The sequence below is a fragment of the Chiloscyllium plagiosum genome, unplaced genomic scaffold (assembly GCF_037043375.1).
Source record: "Chiloscyllium plagiosum isolate Xiang-an unplaced genomic scaffold, Cpla_swu_hap1 HiC_scaffold_14, whole genome shotgun sequence".
NCBI classification, from domain to species: Eukaryota; Metazoa; Chordata; class Chondrichthyes; order Orectolobiformes; family Hemiscylliidae; genus Chiloscyllium; species Chiloscyllium plagiosum.
The window spans coordinates 31,816,639-31,839,307 of NW_028270152.1; the positions used below are offsets into that span (position 1 = coordinate 31,816,639).

Below are 22,669 nucleotides of genomic sequence, written 5' to 3' on the forward strand. Positions count from 1 at the left end.
GCTATCTTGTGTGTCCGTGTGCCTAGTGTCACTCTGCCCTGTGCCATCTCCCGCTTCAACAGAAACAGAGAAAAGCTATTGAGGGAAAAGCACGAGATTGGCATGAAGGAATGATGCCTGTTTGAAGAGCTGGTATAGGGCATAATGGGCTGAATGATTCCCTTATGCACCATTACAGTTGTGATTCTAATGTAGTTGGGACTTTCAAAGCCATTTTCATCTTGATTGCAATCACCATGTATACTGTTGTCTCTCAATCAAGAATGGTGTAACTTCAGTAAGCAACCATCTCCAGTGATAAAGCATTCTTGGCTGCTTTTAAAGTAAATCTGTAGAAAATGTTGGCATGTTGTTTTTGCATGAGCAATATTTGAGTTTTAATTTTTTTCACCTTCAGAAAATTTCAAAGGGCTGGATCTTACATTCCTTTGGAAAGGAGGAAAGCTTGCTCCTTCTGTAGTAGGTCCATCTATATATTGAATGAGAAAATTTTCTTGTACACACTTAACAATTTGGTAATAGCAAGGATTTCACCACATTTCTTATATAAATCTTGAGATGGCCCGAGTTTCTTCTGACACAGGGTCCCTTCTCACACATGGCATCATTACCCATGTCACTCAGACCCCTAAAAGATTTGTAGAGCTATAGAGCAATCCAAACTGTCAAAATACTTCTAACGTTTTACTTTATTTTCATGGTCAAATTTCTTCTATGGTTCACAGCCTTAAAAGTGGAAAAACAGCAAGTGGTTGAGCCAAGCTGGTCTTTCTCCATTGCAGACTAATTGTGCAAGTTAGGCTTCAAAAATGTTTGCTGTGGGAGAAAAGCTATTTTCTCTTGGAAAAAGACTTAAAATAAATTGTCACAACATGTGTGTATTGGTATCATGGTCAGTTTCAGTCAACATCACTTCAGATGTCAACTCCCTGCCTTTGACTCCTTTCTGGGCTTTCATAGAAGCTATCATCGTCCATAGTGTCCATGTTTGAATGAGCCATGTGATTGATAATTTGCTTGCTAGATGAGAAGTTAATTGCTTTTCCAGTGGCTGTCCAGAAGGAGGAAGATAGAGCTCAAGAGTTCTGAAAGTATGTTGAATTCCCAAAAACCAGGGATTAAATTCTTCCACTTGTGTTGAAAGTGTGGTGGTAAGTGGGCTTCATGGCATCTGGTCCATCATGCATTGGGGCAAATGTTCTCCTGCAACTCTTCCATTGTTTTACTGAATTTATTATGTAACTGAGCTGCTGGCTATGAGTCCTTGTGAGATCTTCTGACTTGCACGCCTGTGTGAAACATAACGTCTAGCTGCACATCAATTCAGATGTTGCAATTCAGGAATTGCGGATCTCAGCTGCAGTGTTTCACCCTAACAATGTTGCAAAAGAAAGGCAAGCTCATTCCCTAATCCCAGGACAGTGACCTGGAGGTGCTGGTAGAATGGAGGTCAGTGCTTTTAACCTGCTGACTGCCAACAGAGACCGCACCTACAAACCCAGCCAGCCTGGACATGAGCAGCAGAACGAGTCAGTGCTGTGTTCCACATGGAAAGAGATGCTGAGTATTGTAGAAAGAAGGTCAACGAAACACTGTGCTCCCCAAGAGTAAGTGCATAATCCTTTCTCTGCCACTCACTGTAACTCTTCTATTGCATAACCATCTCCCCAAGATTCATGAAGTAAAACTCTCAGTATAGCATTTGTGATGTCCTTTCAATGGCTCTCACCTACCTCATCCTCTGATGTTACTAACAGTTTCTGCCCTAGCACTTCGTACTCACCAAGGACACCTATCAATTCTCCTGCTCGTGCGTATGGCTAACTGCTCTTACATCCACACCATCCTTTGTCACATTATAGCATAACTTGGCCTGTAACTGGGCTGAGAGTCCCAGGTCCGGTGGTGTGGGGGTGGCAGACATCCAGCTTCTCACATCTCACAAGGAGAAAATAATAAATCTGGCTGAGGAAGAGTAGAACCACTCATGGTGATGTGGGATAACCCAGTAATCGTCATTTTGCTTTGTTGCACTGCTCTCTCATTGACTGCTAGTGTTGACTCACTCTTGCACTAGATTTCATGGATTTTGTAAACAAACAAAACCCTGTTTGTGGGATGTGGACGTGCTAGTTAATCCAACATTTATCGTATGTCACTTATGACCCTGGAAAAAATGGTGGTGAACTACCCTTCTTGAAGAGTGAAAGTGTACTAATAAGTGCTGGTGGTAAGAGCTTTCACCATACATTTGTACACGATGGCATGAAAAAGCAATAACTGTAGCCATTGAGGTGATGGCAAGGTCCTACAGACAACATCAAAATTTCTTTTAGCCTTGCAAGTAAGTTGCAAAGTTGGCATTTTCTGTCAGCACATTCCTTGACCATTCACTCATTTTGCCTTGCTACCCTCAACTGTATGCATGGAAGAAGATCTCTGTTTACAATTATTTGGTGGGATAATACCTCCACAATGATATTGGAAAGTCTTACAGTTTTTGTTGAAACTAGTGTTGCCTGCTGTTACATAATTTTTGCTTGCCTCTGTTTCCTACAAAGTTACATCCACCTACTGCAAGACAGTGCAGGCTTTACACTTCTGGCCTGTTGCTGGATTTCCTGTATCTTTATTGGCAAGCTACAGACTGGGGGCTTATCTTCTGTTGGCAGCTCAGGGGAATTTTACCACCAGAACTTCATATGTACGCACACCCTGACTTCTGTCCTGGATTAGCTGCCCACTGCCTGCCTGATTTACTGCCATGAAAATCTCCTTAATATATCTGGTTAATGTTGAGATACCTTTTAAATTAGGAATATACTTTATGAGCGTGGCTTTGATTGTGAAATATATTTTAATGGATATTGAGCATTATCAACAATATATTTGGCATACTGTCTTGCCTTTTTTTTTTGTTTAAAATGATTATTGGAAACGCAAGACTGTGACCGAACTGAGCTAGTTTTATTTGAGGAATAAAGAAGCACTTGAACAATCTTTAGTTTAAAAGGAAATTTAAATTCTGATGAATATTCAAGAATTAGACTTAAAAATATAAAACCAATCAACAATGAATATATTGTACATTGAGTATTATGATACCTGTGTTATTTGTGGACCATTCTCGGTTGAAAGTTGAGATACATGTCACAATGGGAGAAAGTGAGGACTGCAGATGCTGGGGAGTGTGAGTTGAGAGTGTGGCACTGGAAATGCAGAACAGGTCAGGCAGCACCCGAGGAGCAGGAGAATGGATGTTTCAGGCATAAGCCCTTCATCAGGAATAGGCTACTCTCCTGCTCCTTAGATACTGCCTGACCTGCTGGGCTTTTCCAGCGCCACATACATGTCATAGTAGTTGTTTGAAGATCCTTATTGATGAGAAGCCTGTGTTTGCCAGGATTGTCAGTTTAGATTTTGTTAATCCTAAAACTCATAGTAACCTTTGCTATATAATTACTCTTTGGTTTTATAATACTTACAATTTTCAGCTTCAGTGTGTAAAACATTCTAAATAGGAAATATTACAAAATATTGATGCTAAATTATTTATTTTCATCATGATACTGATGATCAGTAATTTCCTCATGTTCTTTAAGATTAGATTAGATTAGATTAGATTAGATTACAGTGTGGAAACAGGCCCTTCGGCCCAACAAGTCCACACCGACCCGCCGAAGCGCGACCCACCCATACCCCTACATTTACCCCTTACCTAACACTACGGACAATTTAGCATGGCCAATTCACCTGGCCTGCACATCTTTGGACTGTGGGAGGAAACCGGAGCACCCGGAGGAAACCCACGCAGACACGGGGAGAGCGTGCAAACTCCACACAGTCAGTCGCCTGAGGTGGGAACTGAACCCGGGTCTCTGGCGCTGTGAGGCAGCAGTGCTAACCACTGTGCCACCGTGCCGCGCATAAGTGACAAACTCAACAAATTCCTTCTCAGTTGTAACTGAAATTGTTTCTCTTGTTATTGTACAAACTAAGACATTGGTTCTTTTTCTAAAAATTAATCTAATGCCCACAGTGTTAAGTTCAAATTGATCACCATTATGCCAATTTTTTTACTGTCTCTTTTTTTACTGTAATGCTGACATCTGGATTACCTACCGTGTTATAGAAATTCCACTTTATTCTCCCAAATTACTTCACTCTGTGCACACTATCAATTTGATCTTGACAACTGCTTTCTGAGTGCATTACAGTTCACCAGCTCCCTATTAGAAAGCATACTTCAAAATTTAAATCATTGTAAATGTCCGCAAACTAAAGACTTGTTTCCATATTTTACTAAAGAATTCTCTCTCATTTATTGTGAGCTAAGCGCGTTGTGTGGCAAGTCTGTTATTTTCTATCCTTTAGATTTGAGAATATATATCTATGATTAATTTTCTGTAAGCTGCAATTATCCGTCCACCTGATTCCCAAAAACAATAATGCAATTTCTTGTATTTTGTAGGTGTGTACTTTTGTGCTTGCTTTCATTTTTTTTGTTCTGAAAATGCTTTCTTGCAAACTACACAATGTATTATTATAGTTGGTTTTATTTTAATTCCATATTATTGCACTTATGATTGTTTGCAAATTCAAACAACTTCTATAATTCATAATGAAGTATAATGTGGGTTCTTTTTGACATGGTTTGCACTTTGTAACAAATGCTTCCAAAGTCATTTTGCTTTGAGTAAATGGCATGAAATGACTCTGATTTAATCTCTCAATATATAATCTCAAAATATTTAAATAAATCTTTTAATTATTTTAGTGCTATATTTGTAATTTTTAGCATGATGGAAATGTTCTTCATCATGTGTGATCTGTTGGAAATACTGTTCAGGCACCTAAAATGAATTTCTTCATTGTTACATCCATTTATATTCTGTGAACATATTTTCTTTTCTTTCCGCAAACAGAACCATTTCTTGGAAGGCTTACAAGAGGTATCCAAGTAAATCTTCTTGTGCTTCTGCTGTGTACTTGCTTGTCAAAATTCATTCAAAAGCTAGACTAAAATTGTGATCTTCAGTTAACATTTTCTTTTGCCTGCAGTAATCAGTAGTGATTAAAGTGAAATTGTTTTGCACAAGTTTTTTTTGTGTTTCAGTATTAAGTAAAAATTGAATTTTGTTTTTTAGTAATGATTTAAATTCACTATTTTGTTTAAGTGGAATGGGCCCAATTGTTCACTCTTCCACTAGAAATGCAAAACTGGCTTTTTGTTTCCATGGGTGAATGATGTTGTTTTCCTACCTGTTCAATATATGCGATGCCTGATTTTTGGATTCAAGTACAAAAGTGCATCTCAAAGGGCATTTTGAAGCTGTTTAGGAAGGAATTTATCACTGTTGGCTTCCTTCACAGAACTTTCCAATTATTCCAGAGTTTTAGCATATTTTAATTCCCAGGTGGTTTGTTTAATTTTTGTCCCTGTGGTCATGGGAAACTAAACATATCTGGGGGGAAAGAAATATTTTGTTTCACTACAGATTATTCTTATTTATGCACAAATTTAGGAATAACTACTTGGGGTGGGAGTGGGGGAGGAGGAATTGTTCCATGAATAATTGACTTGACAATCTTCAAGTATCGATGCTTCTTCCTAGTATTGATGTAAATAGTTGAAAAATTGCAAACTTGTTGCCACTTGTTTTGCAATTGCAATATGTGTAGGCTCGATTAAGCAGCTAGTATTTCCTCCTTGCATGTGGAGGGGGAGGGTAATTTGACATTTTTATGTTTTATCCCAATGTGTATGTTGATCATTTTGCTTACTGTATGTGCTTACAGAACGCTTATTGTTTGTGTATATGTTTTGTGTTCACAGACATTTAAAAGCAGAATTTTAATTCCATTTTGAATAGAAAAGTATAATGTATAGAATGATAACTTCCACCATTATGTATACTACTTCGTATTATGAAAATATATTCATGCTGTTTCAGAAGCAGGTCACATGCTTTAATCTAATGACTATTTTGAACTTTATGTCTACATTATATGACAATAAAGGAATGTAGTAAATGGAACTTTTTTAAGGATGGAAGGGGAAAGCATTAATATGGAGGCTATTCAATTAATTTAAGTTAACAAATGACTTGCTACAATGCTGTTATTGTTATCTCTTGTAAAGAATTTATTACATATCTTATTTTACAATTGTGGACAGGAAATTGATCCCTTCCCTCATGTGACACTTGGCTGTATATTCTGTTCCTGAATAGCTTGTACTGCATTGGTTTGGTCCAATATTTTATGCTCTGATGTTGCTGATTTTGAAAAAAAAAGTACTGATTTGTCTTGTGGGTTGCAATAAATTCAGTTATTGGTTAATTGGGTTTGTGCGATTTGCTGACATGACACATGAAATTAGCGGTGAAAAGTGGTATGCATCCAAAACCACCAGTTGTTTATTTCAAAATTATTTGGAAAGCATTAAATTTGTGGTGGATGTATTGATCCCTGAAAGCTAACAGCTAAAACGATGTGGAAATGTAACAGCTAAGGTACTATGCAGAATTAAATTAATTATTTGGATGTTTATTCAAAATCAAATGTTGAAGCAGATGTGATTCATGACAGCTAGATAATGGCATATCTGCTATGAGGTGCAAAGCTTTCTCATCACTAATAGCAAATGGGAAGTATCCGGGAGATACCTGGAGTTGTTCAACCAACAGTTTCAAATGTTGATTGTGAATGAACCATTAAGCACAAACATTTATGGTGCCTTTTTAAAGACATTATTGTCAAAGGTCCTGGTATTTTTGAAAGGTTAAATTCTGCTTTGATTCAGCCAGCAGCTTCAACTGCAGAGTGTTTTGAGTGGTTCTGTTATCTGCACTTGCAGATTTGTGTTTATTCTATGAAACATAATTGCTATTTCATTATATAGCATTTATGGAGCAAGTGTCTTTTCTAGCTCTGAGGTTCTCTAATTAATTACATTTTTTTTGCTTTTCTTCCTTCCATGTAAATGTTACTGTTTCCAGATGTCCAGTATCATTCTGGCTTAGTCTAACAGGTGGCATTGTTCAAAGCAATATTAATGCAGCAAACTTGGACTTGAAGAGACAGAAGGAGCTTGATAATGGGGTTCTTAGTTTCTGTAAGAGCCATGGCAGAGCAGCTCCAAGCACTGAGGAAATTTCTGCATGACACAAGTAATAGTTTGTCACCTATGTTACCATTTCCCAGAAAAGGATGTTCTACCGTAATGGCATTTGCCTGAAGATACACCACTACTATGGTATAAATTTCCAGCAAATCTTAACCCGATATTTGTAGACTCTTCCTATGATTCTTTTGATGGGGATCAATCAAGGTTTCATTTAATGCCAAAGCATATTTCTAACTATGTCAATTTTTATTTTCTTTGGGGACAAATAATATGTTCCATTGACAAATAGAGCCTATATGTATTCTGCTGGAGTGAAAATTTTGAGGAATGTAAAGGAAATTCTTTGCTGTATCAGATTTGAAAAGGAGTTCTTTAAGTTATTTGTACCTACCAGGATATTTAGACTTTTATTAACTGTAGTACAGATTGGCACTACAAAGCATCTGTGAACAAGACTAGTTTATTTTGTTTCCTTGTGGAGTATAAATTTAACCCATGTGCTAACTTATAAGGGTTATCCATAAGACTGTAACGTACAAGAGCAGAATGACGCCACTCAGTCCACTGAATCTGCTTCACCATTCAATCATGGCTTGTTTGTTTCTCAACCCCATTCTTTTGCCTTCTTTCTATAACCATTGAACCCCTTACTAATCAAGAACGTACTTCTGTCTGTCTTAAATGTACTCAATGACTTGGCCTCCAAAGCAACTTCTAGGTGACTAATGTCTTCCTCATCTCAGTTGTAAAGAGTCCTCCCTTCACACTGAGGCTCTGCCCATGAGTCCTAGTCTTTCCCACTAGTGAAGTCATCTTCTCCACATCCACTCTATCCAGGCCTCTCAATATTCTGTAAATTTCAATCACTCACCCTTCTAAACTTCATTGAGTACAGACTCCGAGTCCTCAACTGCTCCTCATATGATAAGCTTTTCATCCCCAGGATCATTCTTGTAAATCACCTCTGGACTCCCTTCAATGCTAGCACATTCTTTCTTAGATAGGGGACCCACAATGGTTCACAATATTGCAATACAGTCTGACCAGAATCTTATTTAGCATCAGGAGTATATCTCTCTGTTGTGCTCTAGCTCTTTTGAAATTAATGCTAACATTGCGTTTGTCTTCCTAACTGCCAACTGAACCTGCAAGTTAACTTTAAGAGAATCCTGATTTAGGACTCCTAAATCGCTGTGTGCTTCAGATTTCCGAAGCCATTCCACATTTAGAAAGCAGTCTGTGCCTCTATTCTTCCTACCAAAGCATATAAACTCACATTCTCCCCATTTGTATTCCATCTGCCACTTCTTTGCCCACTCTTAAGTCCTTCTGCAGCCTCCATACTACCACAAAACTTCTGCCACCTATTTCTGCGTCATTTGCAAACTTACCATCAATACCTTCAGTTCCTTTGTCCAGATTATTAATGTATAATGTGAATAGTTTTGGTTCCAACACTGACCTCTGTGGAACTCCATGAGTCACTGCCTGCCTACCTGAAAACGGCCCCTTTATTCTCACTCTGCCTTTTGCTAATCAGCTGATTCTCTTCCAATGCCAGTACCTTGCCCCAATACCATGAGTTCTCATCTTATTTAACTTCCTGTAAACCCAAATGGACATGTCTGTTGGCTCTCCTTTATCTAATTTGTTCATTATCACCTCAAAGAATTTTTTCAGATTTATTCGGCATGACCTCCTCTTGAAGAAACTGTGCCAGCTCAGTCCTATTTTACCATTACTTCCAAGTGCTCCACAATCTCATCCTTAATAATGGACTATAAAATCTGACTAATTACCTAGTTCAGGCTAACTAACCTATAGTTTCCACTTCTTGCCTACCTCTCTCCTTAAACAGGGACTTTACATTAGCTAATTTCCAATTGTCTGGGACTCTCTTTAACTTCACTGATTCCTGAAAGATCACCAGCAATGCCACTACAATCTTGTTAGCCGTCTCCTTCAGAACTCTGGGGTATAGTACATCTGGTTTGGGTGGTTTAGCAATCTTCAGACCTTTTTCAGCTTCCCCAGCACCTTCTCTTTAGTGATGGCCACTACACTCCCCTCTACCTCCTGACTCGCTTGAAGTTCCGGTGTCTCTCGTTGGGAAAACTGATAAAAAATTCTTCCATCATTTCTTTCATCCCTACCACTACTTCTCCAGCCTCAATTTCCACAGGTCCAATGTCTACTCTTTATTTATCGCTGATCCTTTTAATATATCTTTAAAAAAGTTTTAGTCTTTTATATTACTAGCTAGCTTACCATCAAAATTCACCTTCTTTCTTCCCACTCCCACCATCCCACCCCCATTTAGTTATCCTCTGTTGGATTTAAAGGTTTCCCAATCCTCTGGCTTCCTACTAATCATCACCACATGGTATGCTTTTCCTTTTTGCTTTCATGCTGCCCATGACTTCCCTTCTCAGCCATGGTTGCGTCGTCCTGCCCTTAGTGTATTTCTCTTCCTTGGGATGAATTTCTGCTGTGCCTCCTGAATTACTCCCAGAAACTCTTGCCGTTGCTGCTGTAGAATCTTTCCTGTTAGGCTCCCCACCAACTCTGGCCAGCTCTTCCCTCATGTCTTTATAGTTATTTTTACTCCATTGTAATACTGTTACATTTGATTCCAGCTTTTCCAGCTTGAACTGCAGGGTGAATTCTATCATATTATGGTCACTGCCCACTAGGGGTCCCTTCAACTTCCTAATTAAGTTGTCCCCATTACACATCACGAAATCCAGAATTGCCTGTTCCCTAGTGGGCTGTACCACAAGCTGCTCCAAAAGAAATCTATGCATTCCACAATTTTCTTTTCTAGGGGATCTACTACCAACCTGATTTTTCAAGCTGTCCATGATTTTGTAATAAGGCCTTCCTTAATGCCTTTTCTATCTCCTGATTTATTTTCTTCCACACACCTGACCACTGCTAGGAAGTCTGTACATATCTCCCATCAGGGTCGTCTTTCCTTTGCAGTTCCTCAACTCTACCCACACGATTCGACATCTTCAGACTCTATATCGCTTTTTTCTTAGGATTTCATCATCTCTTTCTTTACATAATTTCTGAAAATAACTTCTCACTGAAATGTGTTTTTTTTTTGCATCTGGTACAATTTTAAATGAATGTACTTTGAGAAAATCATTCAAGCAAAGTTTTGACTTTCTAAAATTTAGAATTGTATTTCACTCTTTTTGGCTTCTGCAACAATTTTGTTTTCCCAAGGTATGAAATGTGTTTACTTGTAATACATCATTTAACCTTCTCTGTATCTTTCTTCCACAGTGGTCATTTATAGTTGCTACTATTACAGAGATACTGCCTGTGGCATTCCTCCCTAACTTCATCATCCAGAGAAAAGTACTAAGACCTTTCAGGACACAGACTGGGGGAACAATTATGGTAAGTAAATTGCTAATATTTGAAAATTATCATGCATTCTGATTTAATAGTATTTTAAAATTAATTGTTAATTAATTAAAAGTATTCTGCCTGTGTGTGTGTGTTTGTGTGAGAATTTGATCACTTCATTCAGCATAAGTGATTGGAAATGTCTCATTTAAGTCTTAAATATTCAATGACTGATTCTTCAAATGTTAGGCAGTATTTAAATCTTAGTGTGTTCAGCTGCAATTTTTAAAAATTGTGCATCATCAGTTCCATGTAGTGAAAGATTCTGTCCTGTTGGTAAATTATTTAATGCCTTAAAGAATAGTTTGTGTTAGAAAACACAGTTATTGCTCAAATCTTAAGAAATGTTTTATTATCAGGTCGCTCAAGAGAAAAGGCTAGAATGTATGAGAACTAATGCATTTGTATTAATTGACTTTGTACGGACTAAATAAGCTATTCTGCATTCTCAAAAAATAATGCAGCATTTTGGTCAAATTGTCCTGCAAGATTGGATGCTAACTTTTACAGAAAACAATTGCTTCCTAAATTTTTGGTCTGTAGTTCACGTAACCTCTACATGAATGTGGCTGAGTCCACTCTGCCCTTCCTTCCTAACTCATACTTTTGAGGGTCATAGCCACTTGAACTGTCTGCACCTGCAAACATGAAGGGGTGAACAGGAATCTAGTCCTTGACTTCCTTCTTTAGAAAAGGACAGGTGGTGCATGGAAGACTGAGCTTGAAGTCAGATCCTGAGAACAATAACTTTTTTTTAATGCTTGCCACATTTGCAAGTCAGAGTGAATTTAATCTGTACCCTATAGTGAACATGCTTATTGTCAGTCATATATCTTTGAGAGCACTCTAAAATAGATTCAAGTTCATGTAAGTAGTCAACTTGTTGCCTGATATTTCACTGTAGTGTTCATCAATCTGTCCCTCCAAAAAAAGAGATTGCAGTATTCAGCACATATAACAAGACTTTTTGATCATGCAGTGCTAAGGGTCAGAGATTGTATGGCCTGGATTTTGGGTGGTAGAGATAAAATCTTAATAACTCTCCACTGTCAGGAAAGACCAGTGATCTTGAACTTCAGCAAATACCTGATGTAAACATTTTAAATTTTTTATGACATAGCCTTTGACATTTATATTAAATATTAAGAAGGATTTCAGTGTGAATGTATTTTGAATCCTTATACTGCCTGTTAAGTTGCCAGGTTTGAGACCGGGCTCAGAATGAAGGCAGACTCTGAAGGTCCTGGCATTATTTCAGCAAAATCACATTCTCATTTGCTGTTTGTTTTTACAGCACAACGATCCTGTTTCAGATGTGACCATGAGTTCAAAATAGTTTCTGTTTCAAAATTGCTGAATATTTAAGGAAGAAATTTAGCTGTTGTTTGAGATTGAAGATTTAGCTTGTTTCTTTGTGTATAATTGCTCAGCTGTGGAATTACTGTTTTGTAAAATGTGAGACTACTTAAAAAAAACAGCAGTTTGCCTTCACCAAGTAATTGTAATTAATTCTGTAATGGGGCTTTATACTGGAAATGTTTAACAGAGTGTGCAGTCTTAGTCTCTAATACTATAGTCACTAGATTTTAAAAGGAAATGTATTTTCTCAAATTGCCAAATATTCTAAAGCATTGCATGTAGTCATGGTCTGACTTGCATTGTTAAATCTTTCATATTTGACTGGCTCGAATCAACCTGAAGATAAACACAATTTGAAATTGTATTTCTGTGTACAGCAGTTCTATTTTAACTTCAGACAACTTTGGTTTAATGGCACGGTAATTAAATACAATGGATACAATGCAATGCATTTTTCAGAGAGAAGTAAACAACTGATCCATCTAATCTAACTACCAGATTCCCAAAGGATTACTAACTGAATACAATTGCAAATCTAACCATTGTGAATGCCATTTCCACACACAGCAGAAAAATCTAATATATTTCGCTGCTTCCAGTTTGCTTTTTTTTTCAAAATAATCATTGATTAGTATTATCTTTTCAAATTCCTGTGGGTCCAAGATAGTCTTCTCATTGCATTTCCATATATTCTAGTGTTGTTAATTTGAGTGCTCTGCATTCTTTCCAATCGCATAACTTAAAAAAAAAAGCTGACACCAAAGCTGGATGAAGTATTTATGCTTTGGTCTCATTGAAGCAAGATGTAATTCTAAAATTGCTACTGTTAACCTTTCTAGCTTCTCAGCTGGTACAGCTGTCACTCAACTGCTGGGATGCCTTTTTGCTACTTATTGCTAAATCTGTCTTCAGTGATATCATAAGTATTTCAGTTTCTGCTTTTTGTTATTAAAGAAGTATATCACACTTTTAAAGCTTGATTTTATGCATTGGCTAAAAAGAAAATATTTTAATTGGTGTATAATGAAGAAATTGTATCTTTGAAGATGTTCCAGAATTGTGACATTATCATTGGCCTTTGGTCTCAAAATGATTGTATTCAATTAGATAAAGTAAAATAAAAGTTTCATTAAATTTAATCTTTTAAAATTTATTTAAATTAGTATGTGTGCATTTATAATCTATGATTTAATTGAACATTTTAGCAATTATAGAACATCTGTAGGAGCATGTAATATGGAACAAAATGTCTTTTAAAATATAAGCGGGAAGTGCGGGGAAACCCAGCAGGTTTGGCATCATCTCTGGAGAGAGAAACAAAGTTAATGTATCAAGTCTGATATGATTCTTCTTCAGGACTTTTGTAGAATAGTCATGTAAGAGTTGAAACATTCATGATGATTCTCTCCAGAGATGTTGCCAGACCTGTTGAGTTTCCTAGCACTTTCTGTTCTTATTTTAGCTCTCCAGAATCTACATTACTTTTTGTTTCATTTGATTATTTTGCCAGTGTAACAATATAGCAAATAAAGGGTGACTTGGTGATGGGCCACCAGCTACCATGAAACAGTTTCAATTACTACATAGTGCAAACATCTGTTGACGTTCTGTGTATATTGTATGATTCAACAATATTATTCCAATAATGCTGCTTTTGATCACTGCGCTTTAATCTTTTTGATTGGAGATGTATTTTACCTTTAAACATCAAGAGGCTTTTAAGCTAAAAGCTTTAGTAGCAGCCCTTTTCCAAGTCTACCACTGGAGAAAATGGATCAAAATTTTAGAAGTTTTTCTGTATATGTGAATCTGTAGGTCTCCAATTTATTTGCAGTAATATCCAAATAAAAGTCATTAGGTGAGTTACCAGTAATTCATAACTCTGACTTTTTTTGACTTCCATAAGCCATGTTAATATTGCACTGATTTGAGGACTTATAAGAAAAGAGACTTTTTGTTGTCAAAGGTTTTCATTCTTGTATTCATCAAGGTATTTTGCAAGAATACAATTCCAAGGGAAAACCTACAATTTCACAGAATACAGTTGAACATGTGGTTAAAGAGCTGATGTAGTGTGGAGGGCTTCAGATATATGGATCACTGGGATGTCTTCCAGGGAAGAGGACGTTGTACCTAAACTGGATGGGCACCAATATCCTGTCAGGGAAGTTTGATACTGCCACTTGAGAAGGCTACTGATGTGGCAGAGGGATAGGAACTAGAGCAGCAGGTATAGAGTCTGAGGAAGAGCTTAAGACCAAGACATATATATTTAAGAGGAAGAATGGTCAGGGAGAACTTACTGAGTTCAGTGGAACTAGAAGCTTGGACTTTATTTATTTCAATACAGGAAGTATAACAGATAAGATGGATAAACCTAGAGCCTATATTAATGCATGCAGATATGATGTTGTTGCTATCACAGAGACATGGTAGGCACCTTAATGTTCCGGAATATCAATCTTTTGGACAAGACCGAGGAGGAAGTAAAAAAGGTGGGCCAGTTGCATTACTGATTAGGGAGCATGTCTCAGCTGTGTTGAGGGAGCATACCCTGAAGAGATCTTGCAGTGAGGCATTATGGGTAGAGCATAGGTATAGGAAGAGGGCACTCATAATTCAGGGATTGTACTACAGACCTCTCAGCTGCCAGCAGAAGATAGAGCAAGAGATATGTAGTCAGATTCTGGAAGAATATGAACATAACAGGGTTGTTGTGGTGGATGATTTTAACTTCCCCCATATTGACGGGAGCTCCCTTTAATGTGTATTTGGATGGGGAGCACTTTATTAGGTGTGTCCAGGAGGGTTTCTTTTTGCAAGTGTATGCAGATAGGCCAACAAGTGAGGGGGGGGGGGGGCGGCATTATTGGATCTGGTATTGGGAAATGAGCTGGGCCAGATGATCAAAGTTTTGGTGTGGGGAGGGGAGCATTTTGGGAATAATGGCCATAATTCCCTATTAACGAGTTTTGAGAAGATTTGTAGCTCAGCTTGAGGTTCTGGATGTATGTTTGCTCACTGAAAACGAACCTTCCAGCTTAGCAAGCAAACCTACATCCATAATTCCCTACGTTTTTGGATACTTACAGATAAGGACAAGAGTGGATCTTGGATGAAGATGTTAAATAGGGGGAAGGCCAACAATAACTGAATCAGGCAAGACTTAGAGAATGTGGATTGAGAGCAACAGAGGCTAAGTCCACATCTGGCATGTGGGAGTCTTTCAAACATCATGATTAGAGTGCAGGATGGCATGTTCCTGTGAAAATGAAGGACAGGCATAAGAATTATAATGAGGTCAGTCAGGTGGACATCATGGTTCCCTGATTGGACTAGCTTAACAGCCTCAATCAGGGAGCCCTGGCTGACAGACAGAAACAGGAGTGTCAGTGGCTCTGTGCACTCTGAGAGCTGGCTCTGAGGAGGCCAGATCAGTGTCAAAGTCTTTCCACGTGTAAGTAAAGGGTAATTTTGTGATAGAAACCAACCTCTCCTGAATTATTTCAACAGGAATGGCAGGATTCAGGAATCTTGGATGATGGGAAATGATCAACTTAGTCAAAAAAAGGAAGCATATCTAAGATCTAGGTACTTAAAACAGACTGAGTCATTTGAAGAATATAGAGAAAGTAGGAAGGAGCTCAAACGGGGAGTTAGGGCTAAAAGGGGCTATGAAATGTCCTTGGCCAGAAGAATCCCAAGGCATTATTAGAAGCAAGAGGGTAATTGGGGAAAGAGTAGGTCCACTCAAAGATAAAAGAAGGAGGTTATGTGTGAAGCCAGAGGAAATGTGTAAAATCATTAATGAGCACTTTACATTGGTATTCATCAAAGTCACAATTGCAACATTTGAGAGGAATTTGGATGGGTATATGAATAGGAAGGATTTGGAGGGATATGGGCCGGGTGCTGGCAGGTGGGACCCGATTGGGTTGGGATATCTGGTCGGCATGGACGAGTTGGACCGAAGGGTCTGTTTCCATGCTGTGCATCTCTATGACTCTATGATATGGATGTGAGAGATGTTGAGGTTAAAGAAAGGTTTATGAATACTCTTTGGCAGGTCAACATTAAGAAGGTGGAATTGTTTGGTGTCTTGAAATGTATTAAGGTTGACAAGTCCCCAGGGCCAGAGGGGATCTATCCCAGTTTACTGTGGGAGGTGAGGGAGGAAATAACTGGAGGCTTAACAGATATCCCTACATTCTCTTTAGCCTCAGGGGAATAGAGAATGGCCAGTATTGTTCCTTTGTTTAAGAAGGGAAACCGAAATTATCCAGGTAATTACAGGCCAAAGAGGGTAGTGGTGTCTGGAATGCACTGCCAGTGGAGTTGTTGGAAGTAGGTTTGTTATCAAGATATATCTTAATTGGGAGGCAAACAGAGGGATAGACACTGCTTATGGGAAATAATAGTGGGTCTAAATCAGGATTGGGCATTGGTGCAGGCTTGGTAGTTTTTCCTGCACTATATTGTATTGTGTTCACTGCATGAGAGGAGGGTGGTGATTAGTTGGCAAGTAGACTCTGATTGATTGATAAAAGTGTTGTCATGGAGACCAGCTAATTGGCAACCTTTTGAAACTTGAAACCAGGCAGGTTGACTCTGATTGGTCAGGGTATTGCCCTAAGAAATGAACCAGTGAATAGTTGTCACCAATTTTGTTGAGTTGGAACAGGTGCCGTGAGTGTACATGTTCTTTCTAACGGCAAAGAAGAAGGCTCTGTGTATTAATGTATGTAGCTTTCAACACATGCAAGAGTGCCACGCTGTGTCTGAAATCTGATATGATTCTCCAAGCTTTGTGATGTTTGGGCTACAGATCTGGCATCAAGCACACTGAAATTCATATATCACATTATTCACTTGTCCGATTGACAGAATGGCTGTTACGTTTGACCACCCTTCATATCTGTACTGCATAGTAGCAGTGGGAAGCAGTTAAGTTTCTCCTGTTGCTTCCAAAGGCTGGCAGATCATGTCAAGCATTAGTACTTTCAGCTGTTTGCAATTAGTAAGGTACTGACCATACCCAACCAGTCCATGTTTGCAACACTCACAACACTGTTTTATATTTAGATTTAATTCTGTAATTAAGTAACATATGTTGTATAATTTTAATTGCATGAGGAATTTCATTGACAGCTAATTTAGAATCGTCACTTGCCTGTATTATAAGCTATATATACACGGCGCCCTGATCTCTGCAGACTGAAGACACGCATGCACTACATCGGTTTCAACTCAACGAAACAAGTGACAGCCACTTACTGGTTCATTTCTCAGGGCAATTTCCAGACCAATCTTAGTCAAATGTTGACAAGGTTTGGTTGTTTAATTGTTTGATCAGCACCAATGGGTGCATTCTATATGGTGACACCTCGACCACTTGTCTGTCAAACAGCACACTCATGCAGTACACATGATTTATTTTTCCCCTTGAATTTGCAAGATTGTGAATTGTTTTGATGAGTAAAAGGTGACGAGCTTTGAAAACAATGTCTTTTCACAGCAATTCAAGTCTGTGCCACCAAGCAACCACTTGCACTAATTGTTAAAAGGCACAGAAGATATTTAGTTTCAGCCTCATCCTGGGTTGTCTAATTAGACACCGGAGCAGTCTAACTATTGCTGAACCTGTTGAACAAGAATTTTCTTTGCTTCTCAAGGTCACATTACACTTAGTTAAAGGAGTGGCACAGAATTTGAGCAGGCAAGGTGTACACTATTATTGTTTTCATATCAGAGTGATAACTGTAGTACTTCAAATAATAAATTTCAGTTGTATTTAAAATGGAAAATAGCTGTATGTTTTGACAGTACTGGTCCTGGGCAGAGTAGAAGTGAGGTGTTAGGATACCTTTATCTTCAATTATGCCTGGAGATTGGATATGAAATGAGTTAATCTGGGAATCTGTAACTTTGGATGAAGTCACTTGGAAGCAGACCTTACATTGACAAGGAAACCTCTTGCTTATTGCCGCCTAATTGCCTGTCTTCACTGATATGTCAGCACTCCTCCGTGTTCATTATTATTTGGATGAAACACTGACAGTACTAAGAGAATGAGCCCAAAATGGGGAACTTCAATATTTATCACCAAAAGTGGCTTTGTTTGTTCACTAGTCCTGAATGACTTAACAATTCTCTAGGCCCATGGTATTTGCTGAAAGAAACAATAAGAAGGAAGAACTTCCCCTTGACAGTTTATCTGTTATCTATAAATCTGTCCATGACTTTTGGATACCCTCAATCGTGTAGTCCTATCATGCTAACTGGGATAGATTCAGAATAGATTTCACAGTTTAATATTGGGCATTCATAAATTACTGTTGATTATCAGAATTGTATTCAATCACAATTTGCATTTGCTTTCTTTAATTCGGTGCAAAATGAAATTGCTGACAAGACCAGTATTTGTTGCTCATCTCTAATTGGTGTTAGATTTGATTTATTGTCACATCTACCTAAGTACAGCGAAAAGCTTTGTTTGCGAGCAGTACAGACAGATCATAATAATCAAAGAAATACAGATCATAGGGTGAAAAAACTAGCTCAGAGTGAGGCATACAGGTTACACTGAATAGGATGTGTGCAAGGTAAGACCAACATTAACAAGATCAACATTATTTGAAGTTAGATACTCCATTCAGCAGTCTAATAACAGCAGGGAAGAAGCTGTTCTTCAACCTGCAGGTGCATGTGTGTTCAAGCCTCTGTATCTTCTGCCTGACGGAAGAGGTTATAGGAGAGCATTACCTCAGAGTGAGATGGGTCGTTGATGATGGCAACCTTTCCGTAGCAAAGAGAGGGGTAGATGGAGTTCATGGATGGAAGGTTGGTTTCTGTGATGGTCTGGGCTGTGCACACAACCTTCTGTAGTTTCTTACAGCTCTGGATAGAACAGTTGCTGTACTAGGCCAACATGCACCCAAACAGTCTGCTTTCTATGGTGCTTCTGTAAACGTTGCTACCTATGGACATGCCAAATTTCCTGATCTGCCAGAGGAAGAGGAGGTGTTGTTGTGCCTTCTTGACTGTTGCATCTATTTTGAGAAGGTGGTGGTGAGCCCCTGCAGTCCATGTGGTGTACATAGACATACATACAACTGTTAAGAAACAAGTTCCCAGAGTTTGACTCTGTGACAGTGAAGAAATGACAACATAGTTCCAAGTTAAGATGGTTGTGGCTTGGAGAGGAACCTACAGGTAGTGTTGTTTCCATATATCTGTTGACCTTGTCCTTCTAGATCTTGAGGTCACCAGGTTTGGAAGGCATTGTCAAAAGAGCCTTTGTGAGTTGCTGCAGTGTGCCTGGTATATGCTTCTCCTTGGTGGACAGAATGCTAATCAAGCTGGTTGCTTTGACAAAATGTTGTTGAGCTGCTTCATGCTGTTTAGAGCTATATTCATCCAAGTAAGTGGGGAGTATTCTATCACTCTGCTGACATGTGCCTCATCGGGGTTGGTCAAGGTTGACAAAGGTAAGAAATTAGTTATTTACTATAGTGACCTGTTCTTGTCGCTAAACTATTTATAATTGTGATCCAGTTACGTTTCTGTTTAATAGTAGCCCCTAGCATATTAACAGTATGGGATTCAATTACGTTAGCATCATTGAATGTTAAGCTAACACCATCCCACCCAAAGCTGCTTACTTGATTTGTGTGATTAGCCATGTGCTTTGGGAAAAGTAAGTATATTTCTTTTGTCCAATGTCCCCTAATGCTGACGTGAAGTCAAGAGTGTTCTGAAAGAAGAGTAATTGGTTTCCTGTTGATGTAATTAAATTCAAATAAATGTCAATTTGACATGAATTTGTAAAGAGAAGCTAAGAAGCAAATGGTAAAGAAGAAGCTAATTACATTAGGGTTGGGTCATTCTATGTTTTCTGTTCAGCAGTTTACCATATTCATGAAATGAGGACATCAGCAATGTTCTCTCCAAGTGCAACAGTTTTCTGTTTGTTCATCTTCAAGCAGATCCTGGTCTGAAAGCAGTTATGAAAATAATGGTGACTGTGTGTTATATCATTGAAAAATACAGAGAACTAAAGAAAGGAACAACAAGAGATTACAGATAGGACAAGACCAGTTGCTGCTGTTTGTGTTGCTGGAGCCTAATGGGCTGACAGAGGTCAGAGAAGGGCCTCTGTGTAGATTCTGTGGCATCAGAACTATTGTGAATCAAGTGAGAGTACATTTCTAGATGTGTGCCTTGCCAGAGATAACTTTTTTATTCCCAGTGAGTTGTGCAGGGTAGAGCTGATGGTAACTAAAGGGCCAAAACAATTGAAGGGGAAGTGAGAAATCCTACACAGTAGAGGCAGAGTTGAAAAGGCTGTATGATTGCACCTAACAGCACGTTTGTGTGTGATGTAATGTGAGTGTTTGTAACTACATGAGTTGTATCTTTCTTCTATTGACTGAATAAAAATGATATTTATCTCTTTTAGGCTAAATCTTCCCAGGTGAGGCAATCACTGTTGGATTGTCACTCAGCCCCTACTTTATTGACCAACAAGAAAACTCTGCATTTTTGGCAGGAACTTCTGAATCTAGCCTCTTCCAAAATGTGGAGTTGTTTTTGTCAGAGATCATTTTTTTATCATGCTGGATTGATTTGTTTTTAGGGTGGGGTGGGCAGAGACCAGTCAGATCCCATTTTTATGCACTCGCTGTGGTTTTCGGATACATTTTCATTCACAAACGGCAGAACTTTTGGGCAGTTTTTAAAAAGCTTTCCAGAGTGTGAGTGAATTACCATGCGTGGGTTTGGTGAGTGATGTGGTCAAGGTGGGAGGAGTCAGTAGGTCAGATGGGTGATCTAGAGTGGTTCAGAGAGTTGGCAAGGTGAGAGGGAAGTGGTTGGTTGCATACATACATGTCCTGGGTGATTATCCAAATAAGTAGGTCATATGACTTTCAAGTCTCAGACTTTAACTCTGAGCCACTCAAGGGTTTGGTATTTGCTCATTGGAGATTTAAACTTCCCAGGTATCTCCTGGACAATCATTGTGTAGTACATCTGATCTCTGATTATCTGAACGCTATATGGGCCTTTGTTTGAAGTATCCTTCAACTGTTAGTTAATGTTTAAGTTGTGTTGATTTAAGTTTGATTTGTTAAAGAAAAATGTAGTAATGGAAGCCTTCTCCAATAGTTTTCCTTCCATTTGCATTGTGAGAAAACATTATATAAAGAAAGGCTATCAGTCTCTCCAGGAATTGGCACCCCATCCACCAACTTAAAGATTCGCTCCCTCCACCACTGGCACAAAGTGGCTGCAGTCTATACTATCCAGAAGAAGCACTGTAGAAACTTGTCAAATGTCCTTTGGCAGCAGCCTCCAAACCCTAAATCTGCAAGTGACGAGGATTGACTTTACATATTCCCTTTGTATGCAGTTATCCTTGACTTCCTAGATTTTGCTGAAGAGAAGATTGTTTTTTTCATTGGGGGTTGTTGTGGTTTTGCACATGAAATCTGTTTGTTGCAGTTCATAGGGATTTCTTTAAAAAGGATTCTTTAGGGTAAATACTGTAGTTTCTTTGGTTGGTGTAAAAAGAACTGTCAAGTTTGTCCTGCCTAAGTCTGACTCGGCTTCCGAATTATTGGCTGATTCATTGATGACCATAAACATGATTCAAAGCTGCCTTTGTAAACTTGTCATATTGTAATTATACATTCTACTCAGTGACTGGCTTGTGTGACACCAGTGATCCTGAGTAGGATGGAAGTGATTGGGTAGTTAGGCCTTAAGTCTACACTCGACAATGAAGCTGCAGCACCTTCACTGATGCAAGGATATAACTTAAAATGTGGTAAATGTATACCATTTCAACGCAGACATAGGAGTTCATATAGGAAAAGTTAAAAGGAAATACCAAATGCAGAGTGTTTAATATTCCAAACACATTGGTGCTCTGCATTAATTTACAAGGTTGTAATTTCTTTGAGCTTTCAAGTGATGAAAAGGAAGGTGAAGCTTGTCATATCAACTATAAATTTGAGAGATAAAGAAAATAACTCCTTACATATCTGTCATATTTTCTCATATATACTTGAAGATCTACTGTGTACATGCTGGTTTAGAGGATAAGACCTGTCAGGAATTTGTAAGTGATGCCCTGTTGGAATTGCTGACAGTCATATTGTCTGCTTGGACTATGTGCTGCAGGACTGTATAATGTTTTCAACCACAGTTGTATTGTGTCATTGAATATTGCTAGCATCCTATTTAATATCCAGATGATAAAATAAACCATGAATCGTGTCATGCAAATAAAGTAATACGTGGAAAGGTGAGATTGCAATGCAGCTGAGCTGCATAGAACAGGATAGCACAAGAGCAGTTTCTTGGCCAATCAATCTGTCTTGGCATTTGTGCTCCACTTGAAACCACGACTGTCTTTCCTCATCTAACTCTCTATCAGTCTGACCCTCTGTTCCTTTCCCTCTCATTTTCACTTTTTAGTAAACCCTTTTGTTTTACTGTCTTTCTGTGAACCAATTTGGGAATTTTCTTTCTCCCTTTTCAAAGGTGCTGTGTAAATGTGAGTTGTTTTTGTTGATTTCATGTCTGTCGATCTTTTCCAAAAGTTTTTGTCATGCCACTTGGCAACTTTTTTACCTTCAGCCCATCAGCGTCATTTGTCAAGCTCCGGCATTTCAATACTATGCCAGTCTGGTTTGCTATTTCATACCCCGTCACTCACCAAACTAGTTACAGCCTCTACTACACTATTATATTGCAATTTGT

General features: G+C 38.5%; 1 protein-coding gene across 1 annotated transcript in view; it reads left to right on the forward strand.

Moving 5' to 3' along the window:
* The window catches only part of hdac11 (histone deacetylase 11), a 124,349-nt gene that overhangs the window by 36,148 nt on the left and 65,532 nt on the right, over positions 1 to 22,669 (forward strand). Inside the window, exon 6 of the mRNA XM_043707994.2 lies at positions 10,421 to 10,537. Coding sequence (XP_043563929.1) covers positions 10,421 to 10,537 — 117 coding nt within the window. The remainder of the gene's footprint in view (positions 1 to 10,420; positions 10,538 to 22,669) is intronic.